A 23,512-nucleotide genomic window follows, 5' to 3' on the forward strand; every position below is an offset into this window, starting at 1 on the left:
GACAGGTCAACGATATCCACTCGGAAAGCCCAAGATGGCCGGGCGTGGAGCCGAAGGAGGCTGCCCGAGTGCAACTCCCCCCTTGCCCGGTGCCCTACCGGGGGAAGTCAGGGGCCACGTCACGCCCCCTCACGTCACCGACTTACGCAATCCCGCTCGCCGGCAAACTTGTCGCAGCGCGCCAGCTCCGCCCCCAGCCCCTCCCTCTGAAGAGCCGGGCGATCAGCGCCGCAAGTGAAGCATGCTGGGACCAGGTCTCGAGCTTCCCGGCAGCCCCTGCGACGGGCGGGGTACGTCAGGAGCTGGCCGGCGGCGGCTGTTCACCGTAAGATGGCGGACCGGCGGCGGCAGCGCGCTTCGCAGGACACCGAGGACGAAGAATCTGGTGCTTCCGGCTCAGACAGCGGCGGTTCCCCGGCGCGGGGCGGCGGGAGCTGTAGTGGTAGCGCTGGAGGCGGCGGCAGTGGCTCTCTCCTTTCCCAGCGCGGAGGCCGAGCCGGGGCCCTTCATCTGCGGCGGTTGGAGAGCGGGGGCGCCAAGAGCGCCGAGGAGTCGGAGTGTGTGAGTGCGCGCGGGCGGGGCGGGCCGGGGGGCGGGCGGGGTGTAGGTGAAGATGGGAGGCTGGGAGTTGACGGTAGATGCTGAGGCGTAACGTGTTCGAGAAGAGAGCTATCCCAGTGCGGTTTGCCTCCGGAGCCCCAAGCGAGGAGGAGCGGTTTGTGGGGGGAGGGCAGAGTTTCTGCGGATGGGTAGTGGATGTTTATTCAGAAATTGGGACTGGAGGTGAATAGACGGGACCTCCCGCGGATGCTGCTTGTTAAAGATGTACCTTTTCTCGTGCCCCTTTCCAACCATTTTGTGTTCAGTTTTCAGTTCTCACCCTCTGGAAATCACAGAACTAACCCATGTCTTTTCCTTTCTTTTAGGAGAGTGAAGATGGCATCGAGGGCGATGGTGAGTAGCATCCTGACAGTTGTTTGCCCGTAAACTCAGGTCAGCTGTTTCCAGCAATTGACATCCTCTCAGGCTGTAAGGATTTGGGGGAGGGTGCCGCAAAGTGGCTCTTTGTAGCATAGAGCTTAAAAGCGTACGTTTTAGCAGTATGATCTTGGGAAGGTCAAAGTCACTCTTTGAACCTGTTTTCAGTCTGGATATGGGGACTGTAATTTTATCTTCCTCATAGGTTGAAGTCAGAATTAAATGAGAACTTTAGCTTGATCCGCAACAGGCAGTCAGGAGATGTAATTATAATAACTTGTGTTGAATTTTTTTTCTTTCCATGTTTCTGTTTCCTTTCAGCTGTTCTCTCGGATTATGAAAGTGCAGAAGACTCAGAAGTGAGTGTGATAGATTCTTTCTCCTATGGTGTAGGTTGGAAAGTGTATTTTAAAAACTGTACACACCTGTGGTTCAAAAGTACCATCACCTACTTGTTACTCCTCTTGTGCATTCTTCATTTGTGCTTCTGAAAACTATTATAAAGGGTCTTGTTCAGTTATAGGGAGGGAAGCTTGGTGTAAGCCTCTTCAGGCCACATGTGTTATACTGTTAATAGCTGGCTTTTCACCCTATCTAAAGGAAATAAGGTTCTAAATGAGAGAATGAGAACATTCTGAAGCCCTTTACAGGTTGTTTGACACTCCATTTCATGATGCCTAGGTAGTGAAGCCAGCCAGTTGGATATTTTTTCTGAGTATATCTGAAGACCTTAAAAGGGTAGGATTCTGAGTGGTTTGTGTCAGAAGCATTTCTCAGTTTATGGATAAGGTTTTCTGTCTTTAGCAGAAAGCTTCCCTAAGCCAAACGTTTGTGAACTTACTTGTTTTGATTGGATAAACTACTAGAGATGCTATCAGAATGGCTATTTGTTTACTGGAGTTGTTGAACAGAGCCCTGAGATATAAGGAGGAATTGGATTGTGGATCAAAGGTTTATTCTATAAATTTTATAGAACTGTTGCTACATATGAGACTTTCCATTAAGCCCTGGAGATGCAACAGATATAACAAAGTTCCTATCTTTAGGAATCTTACAACTTAATAAGGAAGTCAGACAAACATTGAGGCAATCGTAGGACTTGGTGACAACTGCTAGGGGATAGGGTTAAGTAGGGTGTTAATGGCCGGGTACTTAATCCATCTTAGGCAGTCAGAGGAGAATGAATTGGAGTTAGCCAGGCAAGCCATGTTCTAGACAGAGGGAACAACCGCTACAAAAGCCCAGAGACGGGAGAGAAGATTAAATATTTGGAAACTTGAAAGTAGTTTGGTGTGGCTGGAACATTGTCGGGACAGGATGGATACAAGAAATAAGGGCATATTAGTGAGTAAGGGCCAGATCATGCAGGGATTACTTGTTCCTTCTCTTTATTAAGTGCCTGCTCAGAGCCAGGAGCTGTACTAGGCACTGGAATAAAAGACAGGCATGGTTCTGCCCTCATGGAACTTAGCAGTACATTCCAGGTCAGAGGGGGAAAATATAGACAGTTAACTAAGTAATTACAATAATGTTTGGTAAATGCCATGTTATTGGAAGCATATGGTGCTTTGGGAGCACATAGCAGGGACAACTAACTGGGTTTAGGGTGTTTGGAAATGTTTACAGGAGCGAATGTTCAAATAGAGACCTGAAGGGTGAGTAGGAGTTAGCCAGGTAGAATTTTCTAAGCAGAGGGAACAGTGTGGAAAGAAGGTCTAGAAGGGATGGACTCCATGGTGAGTTGGAGGATATGAAAGGTTTAGTATGACTGGTGGTAAGGATGAATCTCAGTCCAAATTTTAAAGTACTTTATAAGCCAGGTTGAAAACTATTTGGATTTTATTCTAAGGAAGTAAAAAAGTGTACCAGGGTTTTAAACAAGAGTGTGATACAGGTTATGAATTAGACTTAAATTTTAAAGCAGTGTTTGTCAGATCCAGGGAACACCTACATGAAAAAATCCTACTGAAACAATCTTGCAGAGGGAGGGAAGACTCAGACGTTTGTATGTTAACAAGATCCCAGGTTGAGGCACAGTAATATTTTAGAATTATTATTTTTATAACCATTATTTTGTGTGCAGTGGGGAGAGTTGATCTGAAGGGAGCAAGATTAGAGACAGCAAAGCTAGTTAAGAAAGCTACTGTGGAAGTCTAGGAAAGTAGTAAGTGTGGCATGGAGTGGAGTGGTGGCAGTGAAAATAGAAGTGGACAGCACTGACAGTTATTTAGGCTATGGAATTGACAGAATGTGGTGATTGATGAGATGATTTATTTTCTTTGAAGTCAGTGGTAAAGTTATCTGCAAAGAGTAAAAAGGAGATAAGAGGTTTTGGAGTGAGGAATGTTTGCAGTAGTCACTAGAGAACAGAAACATCAGAAAGACTGCCAGGCAGTATGGAGTGTTCAGTGAGGTTTGGTGCTTGTGACTTTATAGGAGTTTACCATTCTGTGTATAAATGAGTTTGGATGTTACTCTAACAGCAAAGAAAGAAAGGCTGTTGGAGGCTTAAGTGTGGGGGATGCATTGTGGATGAGGCAAGACTGGAGACAGAGCTGTTAAAAGGTTATTAGGATAGTCCAAGGAGCATGATGGTGCCCTAAAGAAGGGACATGGCAGTGGCGCTAGCAAGACATAGATTTGAGAGATATTTCGGTGATACTAACAGAACTTCTTGATTGATTGAATGTGGAGCCTGAATTAAGGAGGAGTCAAAGGGATGCCCAGGTTGATGAATGGTGTTATTCACTAAGAAACGGACCACAGTGGGAGGAGATTTCAGGAAGGACAGTGTTGGGTTAAGTTTTGGTTGTTTTGAGATTGAGGAACATGTGGGACTTTGATGTGGCAATATCTAGTATATATTGTCTGAAATTTAAGAGAGAGGTGTAGTTCTGTTCTGTCTGATAGGGTAGTCACCAGCCAAATGTGGCTATTTAAATTAATTAAACTGAAAAGTTCAGCTCCTCAGTTGCAGTAGCTACATTTTAAGTACTCAGTAGCCACATGTGCATAAATAAAAACATTTCCATCATCCCAGAAAGATCTGTTGGACAGCACTTGTCTAGATTAGAGAAGTAGACTTGATATCTTGCCTTTCATTGTAATGTGTTACTTGCTTGAATTTCTTGTTGATTACTAACTGTATATACCTAGATGCTACACTTTAGTCTTGCCTATTTTTTAAATTTTGATCTATCTCTTAGTCTGCAGTTTAGTTTTTCATCCCTTTCTTTTCTTTACAGTGTATCCATTGAAAAGATTTTGATGGTCACTCATTCATAGTACAACTCAGCATGCTCTCTCTGTCCTTTGTATTTCTTGCAAATTGTCTTTCCATGATATCCTTGGAAAAATACCAGTGTGACCCAGAGCTTTTATCTTGCACCGGACTGACTGGTGAACACCTGATTTTTCTTTCCCTTATAAGTCACTTGCTATTTTTGTCTAGATATTCCCAGTATATTTTCTTTAAGGTCCAATAAATTTATTAGAATTTGTCCTGGAGTTGGTCATTCTGGATCAGTGTTCATAGGTATGAGATGTGCTCTACAGTATGTCATGGAACTTCTATCCCAATATTCTTTTCCTGTCTTCAGTGTTTGACCCTCCTTCTGTAATCCTTTATATCTGTTTCTTCATTTTCTGTTGATTTTTAAATATTTTCTTCCTTTTCACTTTTAATTTCTCATAAGGCATTATTGTTGTGTTTGTGTTGTTTGTGTTCCTTCTAGTTTTAGACTTTGTATTTGAAATGAATTTTTTTTTTAATTTCTAATATCTCCCTTTGAATGAATGAGTTCTTTCATTTCATTTTTGGATTTTTCTAATTCTGACTGATGTTCTTTCATGCCTTATATAATATTAATGTCTTTTTTGCTCATTTTGAAATAGAAGTTACAATTTTGATATGATATGCATGTCTTTTTGGCATGCTTTCATTGTAGGAATGCTATTCTACGTTCTTCTTTTTCTCATAGCAAGTTTATGTGGGACTTGATCTCTGTATTTTTCCTTTGTTGATTTTAAAAATTAGTTTTCCTGATCTTTTCGAAGGAAGTACGGCTCAGAGTAACTTCTTCTAACTTCATAGAGCTCCCTCTTCAGTTGTTTTTCTGTAGTGTTAAAAAATATATATATGATGGCTTGCTTTCTGAGATTTTCTGCTTTTGTTCCCTTCTCTAACTTGTTTTGGACTTTCTCTTTCCTTCATTCCTTTTATCCCTCTTCTGCTGAATTTGATTCCCTTCTCAACAGTTTTATCTTCAGTGTGTTACTCTCCTAGAGGGGAACCCTGGCAGCCAGATTGGTTTTAAGATTTCAGAAGGGTTAGACTGCTCTAACCCTTTCAGACCTTCTTACTGCAGGACCCTTAAACACACATTCTATTGGAGACAGTAAAACCCCTTCTGGTTTCAACTGTTATTCTCAGTTTTGCTTTCTATTGACTAGTTCAGGGTTCTTCTGTTTTCAGGTCCATTTAGTGCTCTCTGCTTTTTCCAGCACTGATACCAATCTGATGCATGTCTTGTGGCTGTTGATGCTTTGCTCTTATGTGCTTATATTTTGGGTCCTGGGGGATAGCTTGTAACCTAGTTTTGTTGTAAATGTTATCCAGAGGGTTTTGATCTTGCTCCCATTTCATGTGGAGATTTGAAGAGATCAAAAACTATGCTGCTGCCATTTTCGCAGAATCCTCCAAGAAAATTTTTTAAAGAAATTAGCCTATGAAGGGGAGGCTAGAGAGCTGGTAGCTGGAAAGAAGGCTGTAACGTCAAGAGAGGGTTTGGTGTTGTTTTTTAAGTTGGAGAATAAAGTATGGCTAAAGGTTGAAGAAATCAGTAGAAAGGGAGAGAAAAGGGAGGGGATAGGTAATGCGTGTATTGGTGTCCTTGACTGAGTACATGAGAAGAAATAGGAAAGACAACAACAATAGGAAACATCTTCCATTGTAATTATAGAGAAGTGGGAAGCAAAGGTATATGGGGAGGAAGCTGGTGCGCCCTTTGTTTTGTTTTCCTTGTGAAGTAGAAGGAAAAACGTAAAGAATGGTTGTTGGTGGAAGGGCAGTGTAGGAATTGTGAGACTAAAGGAAGTTTGAGTAGTTGAGGTTGGAGGTGGCACTGATGGGTGAAGTTGTATGATTTTTTTTTTTTTTTTTAACTCCCTTTAGTGATGATCAGAAGTCTGGTTGTAAGCTTAGAAAAAGATAGTTGATCCAGTCTTGGGCACATGGGAGTAGGGGACTTGAGGGAATTACTAGTAGTGATTGAAATGAAAGGGTCACAGAGTTGAGAGAGGAAAGTGAATGTGGGAAAGGACTGATCGGTAGGGAAAAGGTAGAAATGTCAAGGGAGTGGATGACGTAAGAAATTGGAGACTAGAGAGTAAAGGAGTAACTGGGGAAGAACAGGAATAACAGGCGGGTTTTCGTTTTTTTTTTTTTTTAACAGCTTTATTGAAATATAATTTATGTGCCATTCAACTTACCCCTTTAAAGTGTACAGTTCTATAGTTTTTAGTGTATACAGGTATGCGTGACCATTACCACAGTCAGTTTCAGAACATTTTCATCACTTCAAAAGGAAATTCTGGGGACTTCCCTAGTGGTGCAGTGGTTAAGAATCCGTCTACCAATGCAGGGGACATGGGTTTGATCCCTGGTCCGGGAAGATCCCACATGCCACGGAACAGCTAAGCCCGTGTGCCACAACTACTGAGCCTGCGCTCTAGAGCCCGCGAGCCACAACTACTGAGCCTGCGTGCCTCAACTACTGAAGCCCATGCACCTAGAGCCTGTGCTGACCAAGAGAAGCCACCATAATGAGAAGCCTGCGCACTGCAATGAAGAGTAGCCCCTGCTCGCCACAAACAGAGAAAGCCCGCATGCAGCAACAAAGACCCAACGCAGCCAAAAAATAAATTAATTTAAAATATATATATATGGTCCACATCAAAAAAATCTTAAAAAAAAAAAAAGAAATTCTGTACCCTTTAGCTGTCACTTGCCCCCCACAGTTCCTCCATCCTTATTCACTCCAGCCCTAAGCAACCACAAATCTACTTTCTGTGTCTAGAGATCTCCCTATTCTGGCCTTCTATATGAATGGAATCATATATGGCAACATAATATAATATACTGGCTTCTTTCACTTAGCATAATGTTTCCAAGGTTTTCATCCAAGCTGTTAGTTGCGGCATGCAGGGTCTCCGTTGAGGCATGTGGGATTTTTCTTTGCAGTGTGCGGGCTTCTCTCTAGTTGTGGTGTGCAGATTTTCTCTCTAGTTGTGGCATGTGGGCTCCGTAGTTTGTGGCACACAGGCACTCTTGTTGAGGCGCGTGAGCTCAGTAGTTGTGGCGCGCCGGCTTAGTTGCCCTGTGGTATGTGAGATCTTAGTTCCCTGACCAGGGATCAAACCCATGCCCCCTGCATTAGAAGGCAGATTTTTTACCATTGGACCACCAGGGAAGTCCCCTGTACTTCATTTCTTTTTATGGCTGAATAATACTACGTTGTATGCATATACCACATTTTGTTTATCCATTCATCCATTGATGGACACTTGAATTTCTGTTTTTTTGTTATTATGAATAATGCTGCTGTAAACATTAGTGTACAAGTTTTTGTGTGGTTGTATGTTTGCATTTCTCTTGGTTATGTACCTAGGAGTGGAGTTGCTGAGTCAGGTGGTAACTGTTTAATTGTTTGAGGAATTGTCAAACTGTTTTCCAAAGCAGCTGCACCGTTTTACATTCTCAGCAGCAGTGTATGGGAATTCCAGTTTCTCCACATTCTCAACAGCACTTATTATTGTTTTGATTTTTTGATTCCAGCCATCCTAGTAGGTATGAAACGGTATCTCATTTTGATTTGTATTTCCCTGATGAGTAATGATGTTGAGCATTTTTTCTTGTGTTTATTGGCTATTCGTGTATCTTCCTAGAAGAAGTGGCTATTCAGATACCTTGTCCTTTTTTTAATTGGGTGTTTTTTTTTATCATTGAGTTGTAAGAGTTCTTTATATATTCTAGATATAAGTTTCTTATCAGATATATGATTTACAAATACTTTTTCCCATTCTGTGTGTTGTCTTTTCACTTTCTTGATGGTGTAAGGTTTCAGTGTTGATGAAGTCCAATGTATCTGTTTTTTCTTTTGTTGCTTGTGTGTTTGGTGTCATGTCAAAGAAGCTTTTGCTGAATCCATGCCAAATGCAAAGTCATGTTTTCTTCTAAGAATTTTATAGTTTTGGCTCTTATATTTTAGGTCTTTGATCCATTTTGAATTAATTTTTGTGTAAGGGGTGAGGTAAGAGTCTAACTTCATTCTTTTCCATGTGGCTTTTTTTTTTTTAATTATTTATTTATATATATATTTTTGGCTGCGTTGGGTCTTTGTTGCTGCACGCGGGCTTTCTCTAGTTGCGGCGAGTGCGGCTGCTCTTTGTTGCGGTGCGCGGGCTTCTCATTGTGGTGGCTTCTCTTGTTGCGGAGCACGGGCTCTAGGCGCACGGGCTTCAGTAGTTGTGGCTCGTGGGCTCAGTGGTTGTGGGTCTTGGGCTCTAGAGTGCAGGCTCAGTAGTTGTGACACACGGGCTTAGTTGCTCCAGGGCATGTGGGATCTTCCCGGACCAGGGCTCGAACCCATGCCCCCTGCATTGGCAGGCAGATGCTTAACCACTGCGCCACCAAGGAAGTCCCCCATGTGGCAGTTTTGATCAAAGTCTGAGGTGTTTAAATTTAAGATTTTTAAAAGTAGATCAGGTTTACTTAAAAAAAAAGAAAATGTATATAGCAGTTCCAGGTAAGACTGAAGTGTGTACGTGGAAGTGGATGACCAAAGTGGAGGTGAAAACTGTGAGCTCCTTGCCATAGTCTTCAAATTAATGACAAGGTGGACCCAGGCAGAGGCATAGAGGTACAGGTTTCCCCCTTGGTCTGATAGAGCGTCCCTGTGAGCTGAAATGGCTTAAAGCAAAGAAGCAATTACCTTAGGACACATCTTGCCAAGGGATGCACAGAATAAATCGACATAAAGCACGGATGCTCACAGACACAGTTCAAAGCTGTGGTAGCTTGATGCTGAGAGGCTGAGTGTAGTTCCCAGGGCAGGAGCTTGGTGGTGCCACTATTTCTGCTTGGGGTGTGGAGCTGCCAATATGGCAGCTCACTGCAAAACAAAACACTGAGTACAATTTTAACTTTTGCCTTTTTTCTTAAAACAAAAATTATCTTCAAGTTTCTTTCAGTTTGTGAAAACAAGTGCTACTGTAGGTCTTTCGTAAAAGTAAAGTGGTGTAATCCGAACTTTCGAGAAGCAGGGTATAGCTAGGTGATAGGAGCCTCAGAGAAACAGCAGTTTAAAATGAGGTGGAGTTGGGATTAGCACATACAAACTGGTATATATAGAATGGATAAACAACAAGATCTTACTGTGTAGCACAGGGAACTATATTCAGTATCCTGTGATAAACCACAATGGAAAAGGATAGGAAAAAGAATGTTTATATATGTATAACTGAGTCACTTTGCTGTGCAGCAGTAATTAGCACATTATAATTCAACTATTCTTCAATAAGTAATAAATTAAAAATAATAAAAATTAAAAAAAATTTAAAATGAGGCAGAGGAGTTAGATCTGGAAGAGACATTGACAATGAGGAAGATACCAGGTCGACCTCTTACTCTGAAATATGTGGGAAATGGAAACATGAGCTAAAACCTTTGCATGAGGATTCTGCCAGGGAAGCAGTTGCTTCAGTAGAGAGCTAGGCTTTAGGGTTGGGAAGAGTGTTCACTGAATGGGAGAGTCAGCAGTAGGGGAAAGGGTTTTGATGTCAGCCCATAGCTGAAGAAGCTTGACTCTAGGGTAGCACCTTGGCTTCCATTACACCAGACTTTGATGCTAATTTGGAGTCTCCTCAGCGCTGTGCTATTTGTATCTTTCTGTCCTGCCCTGGAAACAAAATTAGTTTCTCATTTGGAATAAAAGAGTTGCCTCATGACATTCCACCACAGACTAAGAGGGGATAGAGCGTAAAACAAAGTTCTCTCATTAATCATGCTGATACTATTTTAAGGTGTTTGAATTCAATCAGTGTTGGGGCGGGGGGGGGGAGTAGTGAATTAAGGTCACATACACACCAAGGAAGACATTTTTTTTTCAAAGATGAAATCTTTATTATTATTATTTTTTTAATATTTATTTATTTGCTGCGCCAGGTCTTAGTTGTGGCATGTGGGATCTAGTTCCCTGACCAGGACTCGAACCTGGGCCCCCTGCATTGGGAATGTGGAGTCTTAGCCACTAGACCACCAGGGAGGTCCCCCAAGCAAGATTCTTGCAATTTCTGCTACAGAACCTGCAGGGAACATAGGACCAAGGAAAGAACTGAATGATTACCACCCACCTATTCCCAACTCAAGAGGAGAGAAAACTTCTTGTGATTGAGGAGAAATGGGAAGAATCAAGGGTACTTGGTTGTTAAAAAGCTGTAGGTAAAGGTGTGGTTCTCATAGTGTGGGTGTGGTCAAGCAGTCTCCCTGAACTCTGTGGTTTCATAGCAGTGTCACCTTCCTGGGACTCCTAACCCAAAACACTTAGAGGCCGAAACGCCCTGATGCTGAGCAGGGAATAAAGGGGAAGGGGAATTAACTGACTTGTCTGGGCCAGTCAGCAATCTTAGCCCTATTTGAAAAAAGGTCAAAAACTTAGAACTTGAGAGCTTGTTTCATCAGGAGTCTCAGTGAGTATCTTTGATCAGATTCCTGAGGCCATCATGGACCTGGAGTCAGGAGAGGGTCTGGTACAGATTGAGTGTCAGACCCAGTAGGAGAATAAGAGACCAGTGTACATGAATATACCAGGGGGGCAGAGGTATATCGATACCCTTACATGTTAACCCAGCAGTGGGGACTAAACTACCTTCCCTTGAATTCATTTCTTTGTGTCCTCATAGGTCTCTAAACCTACCTCCCCTGGCCTATAGCCCTGCCTCCTTAGGTCCAAATCTTGGAATGACAAGGATATGAGAGTAACTTTAGTCTAAAGCCAGCCCCCTTAGCAGGAGCCTTAGCTGCTCCCTTTCCCTACCTAGAATTAGCTACACCTCTATCGCCTAACCCTTTCTAGTGGCCCCTATTTAAAGGATGGCCTAAGGGACCCTTCTTTGTATGGGCAGACCTAACACTTCTATGTCACAAACAGGATTATCCAGTTGTTTTTTTGGTTGTTTGTTTTTTGCGGTATGCGGGCCTCTCACTGTTGCGGCCTCTCCCAGCCACATGGCTCAGCAGCCATGGCTCATGGGCCCAGCCGCTCCGCGGCATGTGGGATCCTCACGGACCGGGGCACGAACCCGTGTCCCCTGCATCGGCAGGCAGACTCTCAACCACTGCGCCACCAGGGAAGCCCCTGTTTGTTTGTTTGTTTGTTTTTTTAATTGAAGTATAATTGATTGGATTATCCAATCTTGCTGTGCTAAGAGAGGGAAGAAAGTGGAGAGGAGAGAGAGCATTTGGGCTTTAATTTTTTTCATTTCTCAGGTGCAGTGATTGTACAAGTCCTTCTAATGTTTTCCAAGTCATAATTTTATAATTTTATTCTGGACAGAGTTGTTGGCTAAGGGGCTCTCACGCTACAGAAAATTTAGTATTTATATCATAGACATAAAAAATGTAAGCCACTATTTCCCAACTTGAGAGTAATAGTGCCTTGGGAAATCATGGAGTTATTATAAAGGGTTGCAAATTCACTAGCTGTGTTCTCATTATCTGTAGACCAAATCGACATCTCCCACCTTTATGTACTACTATTATTGAATATATATATGAATTAATAAAATATAAATGTATTTAAAAGTATTATTGAATGTATAGCAGTTGTTTGTCATTACATGTTTTCTCAATTTGTGGATACTATACTAAGCTATTGTCTCATGGGGATCCATGAAAATTTTAGATCCTAAAAAAAGGGTTCATATAATCTAAAAGGTTGGGAATCTCTGTTCTAAGCCATTTTGAGATGAGAGAATTAACAGCTTGAGTTAGAGTGTAGTTATTAGGCACTGCATGTTTAAAGAGACGATTCATTGAGAGGGAGAGAAATTATCAACAAAGATAAAGCTCCTTCTGTATGCTAGACACTTAAAGCCTCCCATCCATATCCCCTGGGCTTCTTCCCCAGAGGCTGCCACTGTTTTTGGTTTTTGGGGGTTTTTTCTCCCAGTTTTATTAAGGTATAATTGACATATAGCACTGTGTAAGTTGAAGGTGTACAGCATGATTTGACATCATGAATGATTATCACAGTAAGCTTAGTGAATGAAAGAGGCTGCTGCTGTTAACAGACCCTTGCATTTCTTCCTGGAAAACTTACAGGAATCTATATAAACATATATATTTTTTGGCCACACTGCACTGCTTGTAGGATCTCAGTTCCCTGACCAGGGATTGAACCCAGGCCCTTGGCAGTGAAAGCATGAGCATGGAGTCCTAACCACTGGACCGCCGGGGAATTCCCTGTATATATATATTTTTTAATGTGCTTTTAATTTTTTTAACAATGCTTCTGTTCTCTAGAAATTTTAGTAAGAATATTGATGTGTTTGCTTTTAATTCGTTAGAAAATGTTTTCCTAAAGAATGGAAAATTTTTTTAAAAAATGGAAAATTTTAAAATACACCATTCAGATCTTATCTCCACAGCTGACAGGGAAACTTTTTTCAGGGTGATGAAGGGGAGTACAGTGAAGAGGAAAACTCCAAAGTGGAGCTGAAATCAGAAGCCAATGATGCTGCTAATTCTTCAGCAAAAGACGAGAAGGGGGAAGAAAAGCCTGATACCAAAGGCACTGTGACTGGAGAGAGGCAAAGTGGGGATGGACAGGTTAGTACCCACCAAAGGCCTCCATTTGGGTTCTGGAATAGGAGCTCTTAACTTTGGAGTGAGTAAGGAGTCCTTTATCTGTCCGATAGGAGAGCACAGAGCCTGTGGAGAACAAAGTTGGTAAAAATGGCCCTAAGCATTTGGATGATGATGAAGATCGGAAGAACCCAGCATACATACCCCGGAAGGGGCTCTTTTTTGAGCATGATCTTCGAGGGCAGACTCAGGAGGAGGAAGTCAGGTAACAGCCACTTGCCACTGCTCTGTAGTATGTTAGTATGTATTTAGTGCTTACTATTGAAATATATGCCAGGCACGTTGCTGAGTATTTTACTTGTATTATCTCATTTACCGTTCACAACATTTTAAGGTAAGTACTGTGATTATCCCTCTTGTACAAATGAGGAAAGTAAGGCTTAGAATATTTAGTAACTCTTGGAGGAGCTGGGATCCAGAGCCACACTTCCACTGCCTTCTTTAATCTGAGGCTCAAAACCTCTGGGATTTGAAATACTTGCATATGTGGCCTTATAGGAGAGCGATGTTTCCAGAGTGCTGAGTAGTTTGAAGTGAAGTCTCTCCTCATTTCTATTCCTGTTACATTTGAGCCCAGCAGGCCCTGAGGTGCTGTGATTCACTTTTGCTTTTGGAAGGCCTGTTTTGTATAGCCTGTCGGGAAAGATGGAGAGAATACCTGAGTTCCTACTGTTTCCCTGCCCAACGCTGTTTATTTCATGAACATCTTTTTTTTTTTTTTTTTGCGGTATGCGGGCCTGTCACTGTTGTGGCCTCTCCCGTTGCGGAGCACAGGGTCCAGACGCGCAGGCTCAGCGGCCATGGCTCACGGGCCCAGCCGCTCCGCGGCATGTGGGATCTTCCCGGACCGGGGCACGAACCCGTGTCCCCTGCATCGGCAGGCAGACTCTCAACCACTGTGCCGCCAGGGAAGCCCCATGAACATCTTTACTTGGCAGAATCTGCCAACCTAAGACACTTTTCCCTGGTTTCAACCAGACCCAAGGGACGTCAACGAAAGCTGTGGAAGGATGAGGGTCGCTGGGAGCATGACAAGTTTCGGGAAGATGAACAGGCTCCAAAGTCCCGACAGGAGCTCATTGCTCTTTATGGCTATGATATCCGCTCAGCTCACAATCCTGATGACATCAAACCCCGAAGAATTCGGAAACCCAGGTGAGGAAATTTTGGAGCCTACACTATTGATATTTACAGGAGAAAATCTCTGCTTTTTTTTTTTTGCGGTACGCGGGCCTCTCACTGTTGTGGCCTCTCCCGTTGCGGAGCACATGCTCCGGAAGCGCAGGCTCAGCAGCCATGGCTCACGGGCCCAGCCGTTTCGCGGCATGTGGGATCTTCGCGGACCGGGGCACGAACTTGTGTCCCCTGCATCGGCAGGCGGACTCTCAACCACTGCGCCACCAGGGAAGCCCAGATCTCTGCTTTTTAAAACGCTATTCTGGGGGCTTCCCTGGTGGCGCAGTGGTTGAGAATCTGCCTGCCAGTGCAGGGGACACGGGTTCGCAGCCCTGGTCTGGGAAGATCCCACATGCCGCGGAGCAACTGGGCCCGTGAGCCACAGTTACTGAGCCTGCGCGTGTGGAGCCTGTGCTCTGCAACAAGAGAGACCGCGATAGTGAGAGGCCCGCGCACTGCGATGAAGAGTGGCCCCCGCTTGCCACAACTAGAGAAAGCCCTCGCACAGAAACGAAGACCCAACACAGCCATAAATAAAGCAAACTGTCAACAAGTAAAAATAAATAAACACTATTATAAAAAAAAAACAAACATGCTATTCTGGCCCATAATTGGGTGAGGAATATAGGAAGTCTCCCTGACCCTCAGTTTATGTCTCTAGTGGTCCCTTTTGTTATTTCTCTGTTCCATTTGTTCAGGTTTGGGAGTCCTCCACAAAGAGATCCAAACTGGATTGGGGAGCGGCCAAATAAGTCCCATCGCCACCAGGGTCCTGGGGGCACCTTACCACCAAGGACATTTATCAACAGGAATGCTGTAGGTACTGGCCGCATGTCTGCTGCCAGGAATTACTCTCGATCTGGAGGCTTCAAGGAAGGTTGTGCTGGTTTTAGGCCTGTGGAAGCTGGCGTGCAGCATGCTGGCAGGTCTGGTGAGACTGTTAAACATGAGACCAGTTACCGGTCACGGCGCCTGGAGCAGACTCCAGTAAGGGATCCATCTCCAGAAGCAGATGCTCAAGTGCTTGGCAGTCCTGAGAAGGAAGAGGCAGCCCCAGAGATACCAAATCCTGCTCCTGACACTGCACCACCAGCTCCTGACAGACCTATTGAGAAGAAATCCTATTCCCGGGCAAGAAGAACCAGGGTCAAAGCTGGAGATGCAGTCAAGGTTGCAGAGGAGGTGCCCCCTCCACCTGAAGGGCTGACCCCAGCACCTCCAGTCCCAGAAACTACGCCTCCTCCGCCTGCTAAGACTGGGAACTGGGAGGCTCCGGTGGATTCTACTACAGGTGGACTTGAACAAGATGTGGCACAACTAAATATAACAGAACAGAATTGGAGCCCAGGGCAGCCTTCATTCCTGCAATCACGTGAGCTTCGGGGTAGGTACCTTAGGGATAGTGACTCGCTTTTTCCCCTTTGTATCATTGGACTTAGGCGCATGGGACTTATGTCTCTCAGGGATGTGGTGTCTGACAATATCTTCATTAACTGCAAGAAACAGATGGATTCATAGGTATATTCATTCAAAAACCTCAGAGCAGTTTTATCTATTGCACAAGACTACCCCACTACTTTGCTTACTATTAACTGATCAGTCATCAATACTGAGCTCCTGAGTACAGAACCCGTTACCAGTCGCTGTAGAAAAAGTGGAAGAAGGCAGTGTTCTTATTATTTGAACTAATGGTTAAATGTTTCAGGGCAGAAACTGCATTTGAATTTGGATGAGTATCTCCTAATCTTTTTGAAAGGAAAGCCTCTCTAATTTCCTCAGTCTTCTAGAGCCAGGCTGCCCAGTAGAACTTTCTGTACTGATGGTGCTTTTGAATACTTGTAATATGGCTAGAGTGACTGAGAAACTGAAGTTTTAATTTTAATTAATTGAAATTTAAATAACCACATGTGGCTAGTGGATATCCTGTTGGACAACATAGTGCTAGTGACTAGGACCTATCTACCACCCCTCTCCCCAATCCTTTTTTTCTTCCTGCAGTCAGATAGTTTAGAGGATCTTTTCCTTAGTTTCTGAAATCTAAATCGAACTCAAAGATTGGAAATCCTGATTTGGACTGGCAATTTCTGCATTCTTATCTGGTGTGCGTAATTTTTGAACACCGAAAACCAGGGTAGCCTAAACTGGACCTGGAGTTGATCTTTGGATAGAGGAGTACACTCTCCTACCAATGCCTTATTACCATTGGAAGACAGTCTCTAGAACATTCCCTTTTGTCCTGAGTCATCTTCTGCCAGAGGGGAATCTCTTCCTATACTTCTAGCCCAGACCTCTGTGGCCAGGAATAATCAGGTAGATTTAGAACATCCTCCCCTCTCTAGTTGTTGCTCAGAGACTTCAGGGCTGAGATTTTTCAAGATGCTTGATAATGTAATATGCTAATTATAACCTCCCAGGGATTCTGTTCAGGGAAATACTTGATGGGAAAATTTTGAACTTGCATTTTCTGAATTGCATTACTGAAGTAATTTTTTTTTCATGTTCAGAGGTTTTATTGCTGTATTAAGGTGGCAGGCAATGGGGGCAAATTTCCAAATGCTGGAGTTGACAGGAAGCAGAGATAGTTTAAAAGGAATTTTGTTAGTTTAAAGGAAGAAAGCCATTCCCCATGTTGGGATTCTTCAGCCTGTCACTTTCTTGATGGTATCTTGAGTCCCGTTCACATCTGTCTGCTCTGCAGCAGTGACTTTTTTGGTGTATTACAGGTATGCCCAACCACATACACATGGGAGCAGGACCTCCACCTCAGTTTAACCGGATGGAAGAAATGGTACAGAAGGGGGAAAGGGGCACATGTAGGGGGTTGCATGTCACAGCTCATTCACTGTTTAAACTAAGTCAGTTTTCGCATGTTTCCCTTTTAATTTGGGTCTCCCGAAATGTAGGGTACAGGGTTTGGGTTTAGATCTTGATGCTTTTTCATTGGTTTTTCAATTCTTTTTGCAAATACTTTTTTTTAACACTGCCATGTACCAAGTAAGTGTTTTGCAGTACCTAAAGGAGGGTGGGGCATGATACGAGAGTCAGCCTTTTGGAAGTCTTCTTGCTCAGACCTCTTTCTTTATTTCAGGGTGTCCAGGGTGGGCGAGCCAAGCGCTATTCATCTCAACGGCAAAGACCTGTGCCGGAGCCCCCTGCCCCTCCTGTGCACATCAGTATCATGGAGGGACATTACTATGATCCATGTGAGTTTATTTTTATTGTTGGAGTATCTTTCTTGGCAGGGTGAAGTGAACTAAGAGACCAGCCTCCTGCCTCCTGAATTTCCCTTCTGACCTCTCCTTGTGGTTAACAAACATTCTCTGGTTGCTGTTTTCTTCACATGGAAATGAGAACATCTTTTCAAAGGGCTTGGGGGTCAAGGAGACTTGTCCATGTGATGTGAAGAGTGAGGGTTTATGAGAGTCCCAATGTGATATCTTACAGTGCAGTTCCAGGGACCAATCTATACCCATGGTGACAGCCCTGCCCCACTGCCTCCTCAGGGCATGATTGTGCAGCCAGAAATGCACCTTCCCCACCCAGGTAAGCTTTGCGCCTCTGCTTGTATGCTTCCAGTACGTAAGGATGTGTGTTGGGGGCTTCACAAACCCCATCCTCTTGAGCTCTGTGCTGCTTGCTAATGAAGCTGGCCACTTCGGCTGCTTGGGCAACAAACTCCTCTTGGGTGCATCCTGAGGATTTCCATCCTGAGCAGTTTGTGGTGAGCAGTTCAGCCAGGCCATCCCATGGAAATGGTGTTACCTTTTATTTCAGTTTTTGTTTTCTTATTGTCCAGGTTTACATCCCCACCAGACACCGGCACCTCTGCCCAATCCAGGCCTCTATCCCCCACCAGTGTCCATGGCTCCAGGACAGCCACCACCTCAGCAGTTGCTTGCTCCTACCTACTTTTCTGCTCCAGGCGTCATGAACTTTGGTAATCCCAGTTACCCTTATGCTCCAGGGGCACTGCCTCCCCCCCCACCGCCTCATCTATATCCTAACACACAGGTGAGATGGCTAATGAGATTTTCCTAAGTACACATCCTTTAAATCAGACAGGAATATAGTATGAGGAGAATGCTCAAGGAATTGGAGAGAACATTTCAATGCCACTGATTTGCATGTGGTGTCAGGACGCCTCTTGGTGGTCATGAGCTAGAAATGCAGCTTACGTGATGCCCATCATCTGTTTATTCTCTTCCGTTTCTTCAATGGTGTTTCATTCAAGTATTTTAGTATGTCTTAGGTGCGCATGTCTGCTGTTTATTCAGCTGCATAATGAAGTTGTATTCTACTTACCAGCCCTACCCCTCCCTGTACTGTTTAACTCCCAGAAGGTTGACACCATGTGGTATCTGGAGTGTCACCACTGAGCTCAGTTTCTTCCATTTGTCAGCTGATGGTAGGAATTAGAGAAAGCTGGGTAGTACTTTGAAGAAGTAAGAACCCTATTAGGACATATTAAGGCAGAAATGAATAATTATTTTAAAGGGGGGCAGCTTAGAGATTTAAAAAATTATAAATTCCTCAATGCTCTTATTTTTGTGCCTGAATAATGTTTCCTGTTTATCATAGTTTGGATGAATTAATTCCTTTTTCTTCTCCTTGCTTATTGGGGTCCCAGGCCCCATCGCAGGTATATGGAGGAGTGACCTACTATAACCCCGCCCAGCAGCAGGTGCAGCCAAAGCCCTCCCCACCCCGGAGGACTCCCCAGCCAGTCACCATCAAGCCCCCACCACCTGAGGTATGAGAGCTCCTAGGGAAGGAGCTCTAAACAAGGGATGTTTAGGGCACATCCGACCTCAGTGGGCTTTCCTTTTCTTCAGATTTCCCTCCTTTTCTGGGTGTGTTTCTATGGAAAATGGTCTTTTTTTTTTTTTTTTTAATAATAATGACCTGATAACAAATTCCAACTTTATTTCAGGTTGTAAGCAGGGGTTCCAGTTAATATGAATTTCTGAATATTTTAAATCTAACATCGTATAAAAGTAAGTGTACAACTTAATATGACTCAGAACATTCTTAAAACTAATGCTTATGCTTACTTGCTCAACAGTCACCTAATTAGTGCTCCAAGTTGTAATCATGGGATATCTCGGGGAGGCTTAGAGGAGTCCCAGAATTTGCCAGTTTCTTTGTTTTATGAATGCACTGAGCAGGGTTGAGTAAAAACCACTGTTAATTTGGTAGCATTTTATTTGGGAAGCTGGAAGGAAAAAATGCAGGAGGGCATTCCTTATTAAGGAAAAGGGAAATCTAAATTTGAGGTGCTACAGCAGAGCTAATTCTAAAGGTCGTGGAGGAGAAAGACCATGGTGGTTTTGTTGTTTTGTTTTGTTTTAGGGATATTACTTTAATATACATTATTTAGAAATGTGGCTTTTTGGAAATAGCTTATAAATACCCAAAAGGTCCACTAACACTTTGGTGGTTCTTCCCTTTTTCTCACCCCTGTCAGGACAGCAGAGGTGAGAACCCAGGATAGAAAACAACTGGCTGTCTACTACCAGGAGGGCTTCGAAGATATAGGATGGCTCCTACCAGCAAGCAGCTGAATGGGGGGAACCCCTGCCTTCCTCTGAGGATAGGCTCTGTTGGAGAAAGGGAGAAGCAAGTGGACTTCCTCCCGTTTTCAGTCTTTCTTTGAGTTGGCTGTGCTCAGAGGAGCAGAGATCCAGACAGCCCAGGCTTCTGAGTCTACATCTAGGAGCCCACATCTTTTGCTCTTCTTCACTTTCTCCTGGGAAATTCAAGCATCTGCTGCTCCCAGGGAAGCTCCATCCTGTTTTGTTTTCTAAGATGTTCGTTTTTAAAGCCTGGCTTGCTATTCTTAAATTAATATTCCTTTAACACCCCCCCCCGCCCCCTTCTCTCTCTCTGCCTTTAAATGAAACACGTTCATTCTCTGGTTTGCTAGCTTCTCTGGGTTCCCTTTTGGCTCTTCCCTGCATCCCAGATAATTGAGACCTTACCAGCCAGTCTTCCCCCACCAAGTCTACAAAGAGCTGGCCTTTCATTTTTGGTTGGCCTTTGTTATTGTATACTTGGACTCTCTTAACTCTTCTAACTCTATGGAAACATAGCTGTCTGCACAGAGTGTCCCATTGTGGAGAAGATCTCAAAGTGTGTGGTAGGAGTCCTTCTTCTTGACTTCGGTTTTTAGAATTCTGGGCCTTCATCAGTCTCTGTACTCTGGTAGACTTCACTTCTCTACTAAGGGCAAAGTCTCAAAGTGGAGAGAGATGGCAAACTAGATGCTTTAGTGAGAAAGGGAGGGTGGAGTGAGACCCTTTGCACCTTAGGGGTGTGTATTCACACAGTCCTCAGGGCTCAGTCTTTGAGGTAAGTGGAATTAGAGGGCTCTGCTTTTCTTTACATCCTTTCTACCACACCTCTTCCAGTTGCTATGGACCAATGCATCTCTCTCGAGGCAGATATAACCCAGCCAGCCGTCTTCCCTGTCCTTTGCAATTGCTCTTCTCCGTGTCTTTCCTGCTACAAGTGTTTTAGATGTTACTGCCTTGTTTTCCCTAAGTTTTATTACTCCTGTCCTTGCAGACAGAGGGTACCACACCTGGGCCTAAAGCCTAAGGACGCCAGTCACTTTTCAGGGCAAGGGCTCCTCCCTCCTTTCCTTCTTATCTATGGCGCTGAACCACTCCCCTGCTGCCTCTTTGGAAGAGATTCCTGTTACTGCAGCACTTGTGACTGCCAGGGGTAACTTGGCCATTGTCCCTGTCCTTCTACAGACCTGAGGGAGAAGGTGGCAGCTGTGTCTCTCCCCAAGTAATGTCACTAATTCTGTTCCTTCTCTTCAGCAGCTGGCTTAACCACTCTGAGTCACAGGGGTGGGAGGGGAAAGAGGCACTCAAGCTGTAACCCCCAAGGAGGAAACAACTAAGAGATTGTTCCAGGGGTGGCTGATGGTTGTGCCTTTTGTAGGCTGTTCCCTTTGCCTTAAACCTGAAGATGTCTCCTCAAGCCAGTGGGCCACATGCCCAGATTCCCAGACCTTAAGACACTGTGACAGTTGTCTCTGTTGGTCCACTGTGTTTTGTTGCAAGAGTTTCTCCATGTGTATTGTTCTTGTTTGTTACTGTTTTAAAGGGTGCACATATGTGATTGGCATTGTGACTTGGAGAAAATAAAATTTAGACATGTAAACTTGGCTCCTTTGCCAGTGTTTTGCATGAGTCTTGATTTGGGAGGGAGGGAAGGGGACCCCCTGATTCCCTAGAGTCGCAGTCCCAGCTTGAGCCAACTCAGAATTGTGAAATGGAAGCCCAGAGAGGTGAAGACCCCCCCCATGAGGCCACAGATGACTGTACTCCCTATTAATTTTCTTAACCCCATTGCCGCATAGACACCAGGATATGCAGTCTCTTAGATTGGAAGTGCAAGGGACAGAAAATCTAGTGAGATGTTGCTTACCTACATGAACAGCTAGTAACCCTCATGCCTGCCTTTGTGCTTGGCAAGTAAGTTTCCCAGGGTGATGCCCCACATATCAATACAACTGTACCAGGTCTTGGATGAGGGGAAGGTGCAATTAGCTAGCTGTCCTCTTGAAAAGGAAAATTTGCGCTGGCACTGAAGTATCAAGGACCACAGTGTAAGAGAGAGGCTCCTATCAGTACAAGTAAAGAAGAGGGGCAATTGAAAGACCAGCTCTGGCTCACACTCCCAGTTACCTAGGCCACTTGGTAGCTAGCTTTGAGTTGACTATTTCCTCCTGCAGATCCTCCAGATCCTGGGTGGTGTGGAAGTTTACTACAAAGGCTATCCCTGGTGTGGGGAAGCAGTTGAATTCAGTGTGGAGCTGGCAGCATCTGTCCTTGGGTCCCACAAGCCTTTGTACACTGGGGGCATGGGCATCATGGTGCATCTTAAAATGACAGTTGGGACTCCCTCCTATACCCTTTGGTGCTGCTGCCACAGCCAGAGAACCATTGACTCTTCTGACCCTCAGCCCTAATTCCCCTTTGATTCATGTCAGTTTACTTACCTTCTCCCCTGCAGAGTGATGGGTAACTATGGGCCTGATCTCTTGGGGTCATCCAAAGGATGCCAGCCAGCCTTGGGGGTGCGTTGCTGGCAGGAGGAATGAGCATGATATTTCCCCCTCACCCCTGCCTCTTGATTCTCCAGTCCTGCAGTTAGATCCCATTGCTCTCTCTGTTGCCCTGGTAACCAGCTCAGCAAGAAGAAACTCAAGCTCAGCAAAGCCCCCAGGTTCTCTGCCCTCCCGGCCTGCCTCTCAGTGGGCAGAAAGAAGGCGAGTGTTAAGGGGCAGACGGATCAGCCTTAGGTAGCCCTGCCCTATCCCCTTCCAGAAGTCCATGGGCTGGGCTCTCACAGTTTTTTGCCTCCGTCTCCTCACAGGAGGTGAGGAGGTATGGTGTTAATCATACCACCCTCTCTCCCTCTATTTCTTCATGGAGTGTAGATGCCCTGCCAACAATCCTCCCCACAAGGTCGGCGCACAGGCCTTATGGGTGACTCAGAAGAGCCAAGGACTTAGAAGCCCCAAGTTGTCTCCCAGCGTCTGCAGCCCACTTAGGTTGGGTTGTCCCTCTAGGGCAGTGATTTTCAACCCTGGCTATATGAATCACTTGGGGATCTTTTTTTTTTTTTTTACTTTTTTTTTTACTCGGGGATCTTTTAAAAAATACCATAAACCTTGGCCCTACCTCAGAGATCTGATTTAATTGATTTGAGGTGTGGCCTGGGGAACAGTATTTTTGAAAAGTTCCCTGGATTACAGTATGCAATTGGCGTGAGAACCACTGCTGTTCTAGGAGGACCATAACTCGATGCTGGTTTTCCTCTCTGATTCAAGGTCTTGAACTTAGTCTATGCCTGACATCCTTGAGTAGTTGGAGTGTGCTGAGGTCCTGTTTCCCCACACTCCGGTTTCCAGAAGTCTCTTTGACCCTTTTATTTGCAGCCCCTACACCCTCCACACTGCCCAATTCTTCCCCCTTCCTAGCCGACAATCCCAGATCCTGCCCAGAGAGGACGTTACCAAGGCAACCAGTTTAATCTGGTAACTGTGGCATGTGCTGGGAGTGGAGCCCTCCCCTCTTCTTACTTGGTTCATAAAATGCCTGGGGAGCTCCAAGCCACTCCAGCCAGTTTCCCCTCTTAACCCCAGGGATATTAGGGTATCCAATAAAGTGGGTCCAGGAAACTGATACTTTGATATTTATTCTAGCTTCTTAGCCAAAATTGTGCTCTCTTTTTTTTTTACTGTTCCTTTTTGCAAATCCACAAACAGATGGGTGTGCAAAGCTTTATTTCTGTGAACACATGCTCCTGTACACGTAGGACCAGATAAGCACACACAGTGACACATGTGTAATACACACCCTATTCAGTTCTACCACCACTCCCAGCCTTTAGCATTCCTGTCCCTGCCTGGTCCGTGCA

The 23,512-nt window shown here is 44.4% G+C and overlaps 1 protein-coding gene across 1 annotated transcript; it reads left to right on the forward strand.

Annotated features, from left to right (window-relative positions):
• Nucleotides 1-251: 251 nt before the first annotated feature.
• On the forward strand, nucleotides 252-21,251 carry CASC3 (CASC3 exon junction complex subunit). The gene is made up of 14 exons (XM_029212103.1): nucleotides 252-561; nucleotides 927-954; nucleotides 1,300-1,337; nucleotides 12,707-12,865; nucleotides 12,955-13,106; nucleotides 13,880-14,056; nucleotides 14,776-15,461; nucleotides 16,801-16,865; nucleotides 17,166-17,280; nucleotides 17,522-17,620; nucleotides 17,874-18,088; nucleotides 18,705-18,827; nucleotides 19,008-19,071; nucleotides 19,542-21,251. The coding sequence occupies exons 1-13, from the start codon at nucleotides 331-333 to the stop codon at nucleotides 19,029-19,031; spliced, it is 2,112 nt and encodes a 703-aa protein (XP_029067936.1). The 5' UTR covers nucleotides 252-330; the 3' UTR covers nucleotides 19,032-19,071; nucleotides 19,542-21,251.
• Nucleotides 21,252-23,512: the final 2,261 nt, after the last annotated feature.

This window comes from Monodon monoceros, unplaced genomic scaffold (assembly GCF_005190385.1).
Source record: "Monodon monoceros isolate NGI ecotype Baffin Bay Population unplaced genomic scaffold, NGI_Narwhal_1 Super_Scaffold_9, whole genome shotgun sequence".
In the NCBI taxonomy this organism is placed as follows: domain Eukaryota; kingdom Metazoa; phylum Chordata; class Mammalia; order Artiodactyla; family Monodontidae; genus Monodon; species Monodon monoceros.